Source organism: Prinia subflava, chromosome 3 (genome assembly GCF_021018805.1).
Source record: "Prinia subflava isolate CZ2003 ecotype Zambia chromosome 3, Cam_Psub_1.2, whole genome shotgun sequence".
Taxonomy (NCBI): Eukaryota; Metazoa; Chordata; class Aves; order Passeriformes; family Cisticolidae; genus Prinia; species Prinia subflava.
This window is the reverse complement of record NC_086249.1, coordinates 104,474,443-104,489,390: the sequence shown is the minus strand read 5'-3', so window position 1 is coordinate 104,489,390 and position 14,948 is coordinate 104,474,443. Positions and strand designations below refer to the sequence as shown.

At 39.6% G+C, this 14,948-nt stretch overlaps 1 protein-coding gene across 1 annotated transcript in view; it reads right to left on the bottom strand.

Annotated features, from left to right (window-relative positions):
- Positions 1-14,948, bottom strand: part of BRWD1 (bromodomain and WD repeat domain containing 1) — a 43,139-nt gene that overhangs the window by 17,804 nt on the left and 10,387 nt on the right. The window contains exons 14-28 of the mRNA XM_063393185.1: positions 13,577-13,727; positions 13,006-13,140; positions 11,895-12,023; positions 10,480-10,705; positions 9,982-10,167; positions 8,931-9,114; positions 7,674-7,764; positions 6,605-6,745; positions 5,105-5,190; positions 4,039-4,234; positions 2,753-2,869; positions 2,547-2,654; positions 2,088-2,212; positions 1,908-1,990; positions 1,449-1,560 (exon numbers count right to left, since the gene is read on the bottom strand). Of these exons, the coding sequence (XP_063249255.1) occupies positions 1,449-1,560; positions 1,908-1,990; positions 2,088-2,212; positions 2,547-2,654; positions 2,753-2,869; positions 4,039-4,234; positions 5,105-5,190; positions 6,605-6,745; positions 7,674-7,764; positions 8,931-9,114; positions 9,982-10,167; positions 10,480-10,705; positions 11,895-12,023; positions 13,006-13,140; positions 13,577-13,727 (2,070 nt within the window). The remainder of the gene's footprint in view (positions 1-1,448; positions 1,561-1,907; positions 1,991-2,087; positions 2,213-2,546; positions 2,655-2,752; positions 2,870-4,038; positions 4,235-5,104; positions 5,191-6,604; positions 6,746-7,673; positions 7,765-8,930; positions 9,115-9,981; positions 10,168-10,479; positions 10,706-11,894; positions 12,024-13,005; positions 13,141-13,576; positions 13,728-14,948) is intronic.

Here is a 14,948-nt window from a genome sequence, read left to right as displayed (position 1 = left end):
GACTTTTCTGCTGAAGGCTGATGCATTAAAATATTGAAATATCCTTTAGGTCTTATAGGGGAAAGGAGCCCAGGAAATTGGCACCAGGCTTTTGTTCATAACTGGAAACCTGATTTGGAACTGGCCAAGAAAAATCCAAAGCCCACCTGCACTTGCTCCTAAGAACATCTGTGGTACACAACAAAACACATGGAATGGATGGGATATGGAAGGGAAGGTAACAGGCAAGAACTTCAGTGTGGGAGTTACTTCCTTCCCACTGAGGAAACATCATGAGAGGGAAGACAAGTAGATGAGACAAGGAATCAAAATATGTAACACAATCTTGGCAACCTCACTGGATTGTCTATTAGCTATAAAATTTCCCTTCTTTGTGATGAGCAAGAAGTTCAAAAGCCTTTGAGTGAAAAAGCAATTAAGAAGCCCTCCAACAATGAAACTGTGACTATTAAATGTACTGTATAAGACATGAGAAGTATCTCTGAGCACGATGGAAATAGGAATATTGAACATTAACTGTTTTTTCTCTTTGCAGTCCTCCCTTGCTGGGGGAAACCAAACCAAGCAAAATCCCAGAATGATCCTTTCAGTGCCTAAAGGAGATGACAAGAAGGCTAGAGAGGGACCTTCACAAGGGCATGGAGTGAAGGACAAGGGGGAATGGCCTTAAGCTGTACAAGGGGAGGGTTAGATTAGACACTAGGAAGGAATTCTTGACTCTGGGGGTGGTGAGGCCCTGACACAAGTGGCCCAAAGAAGCTGTGGTTATCTCTTCCCTGGCAGTGTCCAAGGTCAGGCTGTTTGGAGCTCTGGGTAAGCTGGGACAGTGGAAGCTGTCCCTGCCCCTGGCAAGGGGCTGGACCAAGATGATCTTTAAGATCCCTTCCAACCCAAACTGTTCTGTTTCTGACTCTATTCCAAACAGCTTGGACAGGTCAGGACAAGGTCAATATCCTGAGTCTGAACACTGAAGTCCAGAGATATCTTTGTTTACCATTCTCTCCTTTGTGTGAAGGCCTTTTTGTGGATATGAAAAAGGGTGCACAATGTGAAAGACAATGTGTGAGGACTTGAGGCGTAAGGGCCTTGATGTCAGCAACCACAGAGGAGATTCAGCATCCCCAAACCAGCTATCAGTGCAGACCAATAATTAATGTTCACAGAAAACTGCAATGCTTGCTTTGTGGAAGGGACCCAGAATTACTCAGTACAGGAAATGTGAAGAGGTCAACAACTGCTTTCACCATATTACTACTCATCAACAAGTTTCCACAAGTTATTCTATATTCACACTGTGCTACAGCAGCAATTTAAAACCATTAAGAAGTGACAATATCAGGAGTAAAATAATTTCAGTGAACAATTTACACGTTCTCATAGCAATGAGGCAGTTGTGTGAGAGCAAAGACACTCTAATAACATTGGAAATAAAATCTTTTTGTACTCACTTGACACTGTAACACTGGAAGTGGCTGTCTGGATACTGAGGCTGGTAAGGTTCCTGTCCCAGCACTGTCCCAAACCACCAGGCATCGTCAATAATGGAGCGGAACCTGTCGGCTGCAGCAAACACAGACACTGCTGAGAGAAGGGTTCAACTCTGTGGCTGCCACAGGCAGCCAGAAAAACTTCTGATAAATGTATTGATTGATTTCTCTCCATAATTAAAGCTCTAGACCCACTGACATGTAAGACTGTTATTTAGCTTTAAAATAAAAAAGAAAACAGAACAGTCTGGATACATATTTTGGTGGCTGTATTTACATCCTGCAGTCCCTCCAAGGTTCAAATTTCTGCCTCTTGCCTACCAGAGAACCCTCTGACCCTGCAAACAGCACATGCAGCAATTAGCCAAGGACACATCTGGATTTCAAAACTGTTCAGTCCAACACTCAGCAAACACTTACAGGCCTGCCAGTTCCTCTGCCGGGCTTCGTCGTAGAACTGACGTAAGATCAGGAAGTCGATAACGTCTGGCATGTCGTGGTACCTGGATAAAACAATCATCACTCACGTGTGTCTCAGGGCTTTAGGAAGAAGAGAAACATATTCTTAAACAATTTTCAGGAAACTAGAACTGCACATACCTGATGGAAAATGATTTGTCTGTGTGTTTCCCAGTGGCGTGATCTATAAAGGCGAGTTTGAGGCAACACAACGTGGGAGGACCAACTTCGTATCTAATTCCAACAATTTTCACCAATTCCTGATCCTACAGGTAAGAACAAACAGCTTCAGCAAGTTTTATCTTAGGGACCATGCAGAGAACTGTTAGTTTAACATGAATTAACCAACTGTACCCACATGCAGAACTGAAATTGGATTTGAGATTTCAGTGGAAGGCAGTCTGTCAGCCTTAGGATTTTAACACAGGTATTTCATTTGGCTTCTCACAGAAGATTCTGAAGACAATCTCATAATTGCAAACACTTTCCCAACAGGGAAATATTAGTAACCTCACAAATCCAAGTTCTGCAAGTAGAGTAATAAAACTCTTCTGTCACAGACTCTGTTATAAACCCACAGAACCTTCAGTGCAGACCTACCCTAAGCACCACTTTCCTCCAGGGCTCCTTGTGTGGATTCAGTTCATAAATGTTATTTCTTCTCACTGCTTCAATGTAAGCTTCATGCCCTTGTCGGAAATAGATCACCTAAAAAACACCCCAACAAGCCCAAACAATGAATGCTTTCCTGTATTTAGCAATCACAATGATCACAAGCATTGGAAGATTTTAATCCATGTTCCTACCTCATCTCCCATCTGAGGGACAAATGGGGACCTTCGGAGCGCCGTGTCTGTGATCCACACTGGGGGGTGCCAGTCATAGGACAACTCCAAGTTCAGTGGTTGTGCTGCAGCATCAGCCTTCACAGAATCAGACAAAATGGACATGAATTCTAAACAAATCATTCCATTTTGACTTGGCAGACAACAGTTTAACTTATGAAGGACAGATCTGCAGCATTTCCAAACAGTATCAGCAGAATTCCTCCAAGGTTCTGCTTGAGATGTAACTGTGTGTGTAAAATTCTAATACTAAACATTCCTTTCCTATCTGGAGATTTTAGGGAGCAAGTAATTATTATGCAGGTCTTAGCAGAAAGTTTTATAATTTAGATGGCAGTCTCAGTACCCAATAAAAAATTAATCAGGCTGTAAGAAACTGCTTGAGTCTACTTAGAAGAAAGTGAAAGGATAGAGAGAAAAACAGACCAAATGTATCAAAATTACCCCAGGCTTAAAAAAAGAATTTGCTCCTTTATGAGAGAAAACAACTACCAGTAGTTATTGTAACTTAATTTTTAAAATTAATTTTAAAAATTCAGTAGCTTAAAATAGAATAATTATAGTAACTTACAAAAAAATTAAATATTCAACCTAAGTATAAAATGGCCACCATCAATGCAGTGACTGTGTCCCCTATGCATTAAAACAGGTAAAAAAACAGTTTAACAAATTTATAGGGTTACAGAATGGGCTGGGTTGGAAGAGATCTCAAAGATCATCCAGTTCCACCTCCTGCCATGGGAAGGGACACCTTCAAATACCCCAGGTTGCTCCAAGCCCCAGTGGCCACCCTGGCCTTGGACATTTCCAGGGATGGGGCAGCCACAACTTCGGTGGACAACATGTCTCAGTGCCTCAGCACCCTCAGAGTCAAGAATTCATCCCTAATCTAATCTAACCCTGCCCTCTTTCAGTTTAAAGCCATCCCCCTTTGTTCCATCCCTTGGGAAAAGTCTGATATTCTGCACTGATATTTATTAAACACATTTCCCCTTTAACACCATCAACCTTGAGAACCCTTTTCATTTGGAAAATGAAACTGCCTTCATTTGGAATGCAGATTCTTCCCTACAAATCAGCAGATCCCTCTCCTTGGGAATCCCAAATCAATTCCATGTACTCTGTATGATGACAAGAAAGATCCTTGCCTAACAGCAGTAACAATTCCTTTAACAGCTTCTAACGAAGAGACCAAACCCTAAGAGAGAATGAACCGAAGATTACGCAGAAAAAAATGAAGATTGTACCTCGTCCTGCTTTTTTGGTTTGGGTTTTTTCCTCCTCTTCCTCCTTCTCCTCTTGGGAGGAGAGGATTTCTCAGCGGACACCTCGTCCTCGGAGGAGCTGCAGTAGCGCAGCGCCTTCCTGCGCGAGGTGCGCACCGGCGGCTGCAGGTTGATGCCGGCGTCCGCGATCCAGTCGGAATATCTGCTCGAGGAATCGCTGTGCACGAGGGCAGGGGAGACACAAACACAGCTCTCACTGCTGCAGAATACTCAATTCCCTCACAGAAACACCAGCACATGTTGGTGAAAGCAAATTCAAAATCACTTTGCCCGGTTCTAAACATTACTTGAAGCTTAACGTGAATCCTTGGGAGAATCCAGTAATTCAAAGTACATTTCTTTAAACACCTAAATCTGGTGGTTTCTAGAATCAATAATTTTACTCAAGAAAGCTGTGCAATGGAATTCTGGCCTAATTAGGAGCCCTCCCTAAGGAACACACGAACCAAATGCTGCTTAAATTCTTTACACTTATCCAAATCTCAGCTATGTTTCCACATTCCCTCTGAGTATTTTTTACTTCTAGTACTACAGAATTCTAAAGGAATATCTAAAATAACCACAATGAAGTGATTAAAATCTTATCTATAATAGTTCTACATAAAACTAGAAATTTCTTAAAGTTCAGATTTTTCAAAAAAATTTTTAAGAGCAAGGAAACAAAAAAACACCCCACAATTCCCCAAATGAAATTAGGAAAAAAAATTCCCAAATGACATCTTTCATCCCTCTAAAACCAGACCAAAACACACTATAGAAATATTCCAGACCCTCATTTCTCTTTGCCATTGACAAAAAAAGCAGAGGGACTTGGGACTTACATTAAAAACTAGAAATGTTTTGGTGAAATGGAACATTGTATTGTATAACAATACAATGTGTCAGTGAAGTATATGAATTATACCTCATATGATGATTATTATTATTATCACATGATCACATCTGAAGCACAACAGAGCTTTCATACAACTTCTAATTTGTCAAAATTCAAGTAAGATTCATTATGGGATGTGTTTTTTCACTTTACCTAGAACTATTGCTGTTGCTTTTCTTGTCACTTCTCCACTCTTCCTCTTCATCAGATGAACCAGAGCCCTCACTTTCTTCAGCTTCCTAAATTTAAAAATACAAAGTCAAGCCTCACCCATGTTTTAAGGGTCTGAAATTTAAAAACATGTTGTCCATATTATCAAATTTAAAAGAAGTTTGGTTAAAAGTTGTTAAAATGGAAAGCGAAGTAATCAGGTCATGTAAAACACATATAATCTGACTGACAGGGCAGAATTTACATTACAAAAGGAACAGATCAAGACAAACGGTCACATCTTCTCTCCACACACAAGGGGATATTCTGTCACTGCTATGATTTTTTTTTCATTAGTTATGAATCAGATGAGGGTTTTTTTCCCCTCTCTCCTTTTAGTATGAATTGATTGACCAAGTACCAATTGGAGTACTCATGCAAGTATTTAAATGCAACACTAAACAGTAGAAATACACCGAAATATGTGACAATTTTACTAATTTCCTGATTGTTGCTCATCAACTATTTGCATTAATGTAACGTTTTAAATGTGTTTTTCATAACTGAGTCAGTATGATGCACGGCTCATGTGTCAAGTTGTATTTCGTCAAGCAAAAATTAAAAATAGCAGGAAGTCTGATGAGATTTCAATTGTAGCTTTAAGTGTTTGACTTAGCCCAGCTCATTGGCATTTTCAGAGTAACAAAGCTAACAGTCCTCTCACTAAAACCTGCTCATACACTGCATAGATGGACAGGACTCACTGAAATTCTTATTCAAGGGATTTCCTATTTTTAGCCACACTGAAATTCTTTATTAAGAGGCAAGGAAAGGACAGTCCATTCCCAAGGAATATAATTCCTCATCTTACTTGCAAGATTTCCTGATCTCCTGAACCTGCTCCCTTTTGTTCACTGTTCCTCCTCAACAAAGTGACTGCTCCAACAAGTCTGAGCTTCTCTGCTCCTTCCACTTCTCCCCTGCCCAGTTCAAAACTATTTCCTTGTGGGCAAGGCCAGCCAAGGGCAGTCCTGTCACCCATTTACAATCTGGTAACACATCAGACACAAACAAAAGGCTCCTGCCACCCACAGAGTCCTGAGTCACCCCAGCCCAAGAGGAACAGACCCTGTGGAGAAATCCCATTGTGAAGAACCTTCAAAATTTCCACCGAAAAACATTAAAATATCCAAACATTTAAACTCCAAATGTGACCTGAAGACAACCAACTGTGCATCAGATTTTTGCCTTGGGCTGTGGATTTGGTTTAGAAGATTCTCAGCAAAACCAGCTGAGCCATTTATAAACTGACAGGAAATATTGTCTTTATGAAAGCAACACAACGGGTTTGGGAAGTGCTAACAACCATCCTGCTCACAGAAATACTTTCTCTGGAAAAACAAGGGATAGGGTTTTCTGTTTGCTTGTTTAACAGACAAAAGGCACACCTACAGGAAATTTCATTTATTGAGCCACTCAGTCCAAACTCAGAAAAGAACTCACCTGCTCTATCAGGCCAAAGCAGTTGTCCCTCTCCTCCTCAGAAGACTCCAGCTGTTCGATGTTATTCCGTGTCCTGTAGCTGGAATATTTCCGTCTGTGCAGTCGACGCTTCGATTGGATTAATGACGACTCAGAGTCACTCTGATTTATAAAAAAGGGGAAAGGCATTAATAAAAATACTTATCTGGCAATTTGTTATGAAGGAGAAAGGGTGGCTAAAAGCCCTGCTGAATGCAAAAACTGAAACAGCATTATTAAGTTAAAACTCCCTTTCACAAGAAATAATTGTCATGTAAGCCCGAAGTCCAAAATTTGCTGTTCCAAATTTAAGACTAATTGTTCTAAGAAATTTATAAACTCTTTATAAACTACTGTGGCAGCTCCATTCACATCACCTGATAAATGTATTACAGAATCAAGACTTTAACTGTCTACAATGTGCAATTATAAGAGCAGAGTATGGTTTGTAGGTTGGAAGGGACCGTAAAATCATCTTGTTTCAACCCCCAACTCCCCTCAGGAAAGGGGATTGTGCAGTAGAATTCTTGTGTCGTAGTGTTTTGTACTCTAAGACACAGCAAATCAGGCATAAAAACAGCCCAATAACCCATGTTTCCTTCTTGCCAATCTCTCCTACAAAACAAGCAATGAAAAAAGCACTTGAAAGGAGGGAAGTCTGAAGAAGTTTCCCCACACACAAACTTAGCTAAAGTAAAAGGACAAGGAACAGCAAAATAAGCTGTGATTCCTCAGGAATAGGACCTTGAATGCTCTCACTGCTTTAGCAGGACTTGCAATAACTGTGTGTGTAAGTAAGTCAAACCACAACTGCCTGAAAGCCACCCTGCCTTTAAAAATTACTCCTAAATACCTCACAGACGCAGGCAGGACTGAAATCAAAAAGAATTCCAAGTATCCATTAAAATCACTCAAACCTTGTTCTGCAATAATTGGGAGCTGAATAATCAGGGTCCTTGGAAGACCATATCAGAAAACTCTTCATTTATTTTCTATGCCACCACTTGTCCTTGGACACAAAATGCTCACTTCTCCAGAAGCTGCCACATACCTTTTCCAGGGACTCAAATGACTTTTTCTTCTCTGTTGCATAAAGATCTCTCTCTTCTTCCCCTTTTGCAATCCGATATTCTTCCTGTTTCCTACAAGAAAGCCATGAAAATCTAATTCTACACCTGTTTTGACAATGCTGGCCTCTTTAAGGGCTCTCTCTCACGCCCAATTCCATTCCATTTTTAATTTCAGATGTTACTGTTGCTCAATTAACTCTAAACCATCCTATCATTTCCACATGAGAATAAAAAATATGGATGCTAAGAAAGACTTCCTTCCAAACATCAAAATATAATTTATGTTTTCAACCTCATTTTTAATTCACATTTTTCCATTTGCAATCATTCTACCTCCCAACCCTAGGAATGCTTCTTAAAACCTTCAGAGATGTGGCAGCACCTATGGCTGTGGCTTTAAAGAGATGTTTAGTTACTAATTCTCCTTTTCACAGTTGAATCCTGATAGTACTTTTGAAAGCAATTGGTTTATCAATTCAAGGGGTTATAACTCATCACCTCCAGAAGTCTCACAGACAGCACAGTCTCACCCAACTGTTCCATGGAAAAGAATTCAACCTGTATCTTTTATTTTGGAGAAAGCAAGAATCTAGGTGACCTAGCTGGCCTGGAGATGATTGAAAACACTAAAATAGAGGAGAATCATTCTGGATAACTGTCCTTTCTTCTCACTGAATGAACTTTACAGCTGCAAGTTTTTAGCACATCTGCCCACAACACTGAACTATTCCAACAGCGTCCACTCTACCTTTGGTGTAACTCAATTTAGACAAACCAAACTGCTGTGCTGTCCCTAGTGCTGCCTTGAGTTTTAGCTTTTATATTTTTCAGATTCTGTACTGCATTAGTGTGTAACTCTGAAGTCTGTATAATATAAAGTGTTAGTAAGCTCTCTTCATTTGGTCAGACTACACAATCCTTCTGGGCCTGGAAACCAAGGTTACACCAGCTGCCTCAGGCCCTGAAAAGTATAAACAAAAATGATTTGGGGGGGAGAAGCAAACCAGGGGGAAATTACTTCATTACCTGAAGCTACAATTGGACAATTAACCTCTGATATGCAAACAGACCAAACTTTTATCTGTCTGAAAACCTCGTGACCATCGTCCATCTCAGCTGTAGCTCTGCCAGACTCTTGCACAGCTCAAGGTGTATCTGTTAAAGGCCTTTTAACAAACACCTTCTTTATTCTCTAACTCTGTCTACTCTCTGCCCTAGGCAGCCTCTCCAGGCATCACCTGAGCAAGCTGGGGGGGATCTCTGGCACCACCACCCTGCGCCTCCAGGCCTGCAGGTCCCTCTCAGTGGCCATCTGGCTGCGCGGGGCGTTCTGGTGCATCTGCCGCACGCCCTCCACCTGCCCGCTGCGCCGCAGCCCGATGTTGGGAGGGGACTGGATGTCCAAACTCGGCCTCCTGAAAGCTGAAACACACAAAGCAAAACGGTTCTGCCATGCTGCAGGGAACTGGAAGCTCGTTGCTGCCTGCTACAAGAGAAAAAAAAAGAATAATGGCCACGTATTTATCTCTAAGTATGTGACTCGTGGCCTTCAGGGGATGATGTGTCATTGTAGAAACCATAGAGAGTATACAAAGGATTTTTTATATGGTTATTTCTGCTACTGTTTTCAAAAAATCAGGATCACAGAGTCATTCAGGCTGAAAAAGACCTCCAGGATCCAGCATCTGACCAATGATCACCTTGTCAACCAGAGCAGAGCACTGAGTGCCACATTCCAGTGGTTTCCCAAACACCTCACAGTGAAAGGAACCGTGGTGTGACAGGTTCCTCTAAACTGCTTCAGACAGCTCTGAGGCTCTAAGAAGCACTTTTCCTAGAGCTGAGTGCATACAATTAAATATATAATTGTGTAAGAAAATACAGATTTTTCCACCTATGTTATGTAATTTTGTAACTAAAACTACAAAGACACAGCTTAGGAAAGTGTCTTGTTTAAATCTGTAAGGACGGCTCAAGGGAAAGCAGTTTGAATAATGGCACAATACTTACTTTGCAAAAAGTAAGGAAAGCAAAAATAACTTACATTGGCAAACATTTGCAAAAATTTCTATTGTATATATTTTGCATGTTGTTAATGATCTTTTCCTTTTAAAGTGAAAGGCTTTGTAATTTAATCACAGGAATGAACAAAAATAACCACGTATCACAATGTTAAAGGAATCTCAGCCCCCAAAACTACGCTGAAGTTAAAATCTGTTTCAGTATTTCACACAGCACAGTAAAACTGGAGACAGAACAATTACTGAAGAATTTCTCAGCAGTCCTCACCTCTCCTGGGTGTTCCCTCGCCGTTCTGGGGCCCACTTGGAGCAGACTCTGGATCAGCTCCGTTTCTCTGATCCTGTTCCAGCTGCAGCTGTCTGATCATCCCGTCCAGAATGCTGGGCTCCAAGCCTGCCTCGTCCTGGTCAACTGTCTGCTGGCCAATCACCTGCTCAACCACTTCTCCATCACCTTGCAAGTGTAATACAGATCAAATGAATGGAGTTATTCCCATTATTTATTCCAAATAAGACATTCATGGAATGGGCAATCGAACGGTTTGTAAACATCACTGCCCACAGAAAAGAACTGCAACATCCATTTGAACAACTGATTTTTGTTTGTTTGTTTAAGTTGTATTCACTGTAGGTCCTTCCAGCATCTTTAGTGAACATAAATACAAAATATCAAGTGAAAAAAAGAGGTATTTTTAAATTGCTGATATCCCCTTAGGAATTAGTGCATAACCTACTTGTAAATGTAGAGCTATAGTGATATTCTTACTTGTTGCTACATATCCAAGCTGAGGAATCAAATGCTCATCTGCACAATTCTCTCTTCCTGGCACCAATCTTTGATATTTTGTTGGATGAGGGTTTCCATCCACGTCCACCAAGAAGGGAGGGGGCATGAGGTGAGGGGCCTGCTGAGTCTGCTCATCCAGCACGTAATTGTTGGAGTCCCGGATCAGCGGCCGATAGTCCGTGTGGAAGAACATCTGATCAGGGATCTGAAAGGAAATTTTATTTTTATGTTAGCAATCTGGAAAAAAGAATATGCTGAAGAACAAAGAACAAGGACTAAAATCTCTAAAATCTACTTAAAGTAAAAGAAAGGACAAGTTCCCAACTAGAAGATTTACGTATAACTTCAGTTAACCTGGATGGGTGTTGCTTTTGCAGGCAACAAAATTCTTTCAGAAAACAAAAAACTGAGGTAACTTAATGCAAAAGGACTGTTTTACACTTAAAAATATTTATCTCTCGTTCTGCATTTTCCCCCTACAATTATCAGAACCACAGAATATTCAGAGTTGGAAGAGACCCACAAGGATCACCAAGCCCAACTCATGAATGGCCCCAAGTTTCCTTGCAAGGAAATCTTTGGCTAAAGTCCAACATCAAATCTCAAAGTAAAGTTTTCCTAATCATGATTTCTTTCTTCATCTGTGTCGACCTCAAGTTTTTTTCTACAACTGAAAGTCTGCTGAGTCCATGAGGCTGAAGGAAAATGGTTTCATAACTATAGGATCAGTCAGAATGTTTGCTTCCAGCAGTGATGGGAAAGGTGAAGGGAACAAGTTTCAATTTTAGCTGAGAACGTAGAGCAAGGAAAAAATAATTTTTTAAGATACACATAGAACTAGCATTGCAACCTGAAAAATGGAAGAGAAAAAAAAAAACCAAGGTGTATTTATCAACACAAAAAAAGGAGGCTGATAAATTCAATAATTTAGGATAGGATAAATTCAGACATTTATCCTACTCACATTTTTCTAATATTTCAAAATCCACAGGGTTGGATCAATAATTTACTTTTGCTTAATTTAATCAACTACAGTGAATTTGGGCTTGAGTAAGGAAAGGCCCAAAGAACTGCAAGATAAACCAGTAGAAATCAGAAACAGAAGCATTTTTAAGGTTGAACAATTAATGTGAATTAGCTGTCTCCAAGATGGAAATGTATTCCAGGAGGATTCTTGGGAGCTACTCCCATGGGAATGTTAAGACATTGGTTTTTTTACTGCTGTGCCAGGATCATATAAGCAAGACAATTTACAGACATCAAGGAATCCATTATATTTAGATCCTCTAACCACACAGATGATTTTTTATGTATGAACTTTTAAATTAATTCATGTAATAATGTAATTTCAGTTAAAAATTCGATGCAGAGATCTGATAAAAAGCTGAACTAACCTTTTCATACGGCCTGCTACAGCCAAAGCCAAATATCAGCAGATGTCCATGAGAATCTGTGCATGCAAAATGCTGCCCATCTGGTGAAAATTTACAGTCAAAAACAGCTCCATGTCCCTGGCCTTCAATCTGGATTGAAGGAAAAAAAATTCAAGATTATTTGACCATTTTTTCAGAGGAAACCATAAGCATCAAAAATTAATTACTCTATTAAAGCCATCATGCATTTCCCTAAATACCTCCATTAAGGCACAAATAATTTTGTTAGTTCTATAATAAAATACAATATATTGCTTTCCCCCTTCAATTTAAGTCCTGAACCAATTCTAAAAGATGAACTGGAGTGAATGAAAGGTTACTGTTCAGTGAATAAAATAAAGAAATAAAAATGTTTTTCTGAGGCTTTTTAGCTTGAAATAAACTGGAGCTAATATACATTGGTTTTGTTAAACAACTTTCTAGACAAACCCAGGGAATTTAAGAATTTAAAAATTAAAAAAAACCAAGCTCTTTGCTGTTGACTGACCAGGGAAAAAAAGATAAAATTTTTATATGAACATCAGATCAGAAATTAAGTCTCAGAGAAAATAACCTAATTTAAAGTGTTAATGATGAGCTGTCAAATGGAGCCCTCAATCACTGTGCCAATGGATATTATCATTTTTAAGACTGTGGAAAATACAAATATCTGTCCAGAGGTGTCTTGAAACAATGGCCCAAAACACAGAGCCTTTTAGATGGCACCTCAACCTCAGCTGAGGAAAACAATTAATGTGAATGAAGTGCACAATGATCTTCAGTAACAAAGAGTGGAAAAGCTGCGAAAATCAGGAAATTCTAAGGTAAAAACCTCTAAGGAAAAAAAATTAATTAATACACGTTGCTGGTTAAGGTTTTTCTGGGGGTTTTTTTTTGTATTTTTTGTTTGTTTGTTTGTTTTATTTTTTGTGGGGGTTTTTTTGGGTGTTTGTTTGTTTGTTTGTTTTTGGGGGGTTTTTTTTGGGTTTTTTTTCCCTAAAGGAGCAGGGGTGTGAGTGTTGGCAATTCCTTAAGCTGGTACTGAACACCCTGCTGTGTGCTGAGAACAAATTGTGTTTAAAGAGGCTCTTACCATGTTAAAATAATGCTTTGTTTTGGTGCCTTTGGTGATGTCCCATATGAAGATGTTGCCATCGTGCCCTGCAGACAGCATTATCCTGCAGTCGAAGGGGTGAGTCTCCAGCACAAACACTTCATCTGCATGGCCCTGCCATTGAAAATTGCACAGCACAGGGAAATAAGGAAAATCCACATCAGCAGGATATTCACAACAGAGCCCAAAGCCTGGGCTGTCCTCTCTGCAAAATAAACTCCAGGCAGCCACAAAGATTTGAACATTCCAAAGGTAAAAATTTTCTAGATTCAAGAAGGAGTTGCAGAAATATGAAGCTTTTGCCAAAGGATGGTGAATTATTCAATAGGGAAGTTACTGCACAAACATTTTATCTATTCACATTTATTTTTTTTATTAAGGGGAAAGTCCAAAGCAGGAGGCAGCAGCAAATTTTGATTAAAAGAATTTCAAGGACCACCACACTTACTGTACCATCCACACAGAGCTTTCAAGACTAATCAGCTCTAATTAAAAATTCAACACTGCAATTCCAGGAAAATCTTCCAAAAAACAAGGAAAAGTTCCATACCACCAAGTCATGGAGCAATTGCCCTGTACTGGAATTCCACACTTTGAGCAGGTGATTATTCACAGCCGTAACAACATAGTTGTCATTCTGGTTCCAAGCTATCATCGTTACTTTGGGTTTCATGAATTTGTCTTCTTCTGCACAAGTGTCACTATTTTAAAAAAGTCAAACAGGTCAGAGATGTGTTTTTTATGTTAATAAGCCCATTTCTGTATGAAAATACAGTACCCATTTTCCTGTGTTAATAATCAGACAACAGAAAAGAAGTGAAGAATTGAATTTGGGTTGAAACTCTGTCCACAAAATCCTTTGCTTAAAGCAAATCTGGATTTTTAAATTTTAAAGGACTTGATAATCTCTTTACCATTTGAGAGGCAAGGCAAAAAGGCTTTGCTTTTTCATGGAATCTTGGCTCCTCTCCAGTGAGAGTCCTAACACAAATCCTTTAAAATTTTGGACTTTTTACAGTCAGCTTTTCCAACTAACTGATTCCCAAGCCAATCTCTACATTAGCTAAGCACTTTTTAACGAGTCCCAACAGAAATACAGTAAAGATAACATTTTGTTTTAACCTCAATCTATTTCCTCATTCTCTCCTCAAAATACATTTATAGATACCTTAACACTGCCCCTCAGCCTTTCAGTCAAGCAAAGGATTAAGTTTTCCTTGAAACACCTTCACGTGGGATGATGTTTTTTCCACTTCAAGCAGAGGCCTCTTACAAAGACTCTCAACTACACAGGCACAGTCAAATCTCAAAGATTTGTAACTCCTCCTTTGTAAAATCAGGTTTCTTTCATGGTGTTTTTCATCACAGGAAAAGCCTGAAATCACCCCCCAATCAAGTAATGAACCCAAGATTTAGCTTTTCATTTAATCATCTACAAATCATTTAATTAAAATCTCATTTAATCACCTACAAATGAATTTCTGTTCAGTGTCTGTGGAGGCTTACTGAGCTTCTGGACTCCTGTAAATCATTCCCCCTTCAGATTTACCCAACACCACATAACACCCTGATTTTCATCTTTAATAACATTATTCAGACTGGGTGCCACCAATATTTCATTAATTCACTTTTTTAAAAGCAGAGAATGGGAATAGTCAGCAAGATCAGCCCTTGAGGAAAGCCACCTATTCCACGTCATAGCCTCTCCTGCAAATAGGTCACCACCTACTTGATTTTTGCTAATCTAAAAATATTTCTCCTGTGACATACCAGGTGTCAGACTAAAACCTAGACACAGAAAGTAGATTCCTTCTGTTCACTTTTTTCCCTGAAGAGGCAAGAAAATTCATTTGGTACAGAGTACATTTGGGAGTTTTATGAACACTTAGGAATCTATGAAAGCACAGACTCGAACTCAACAA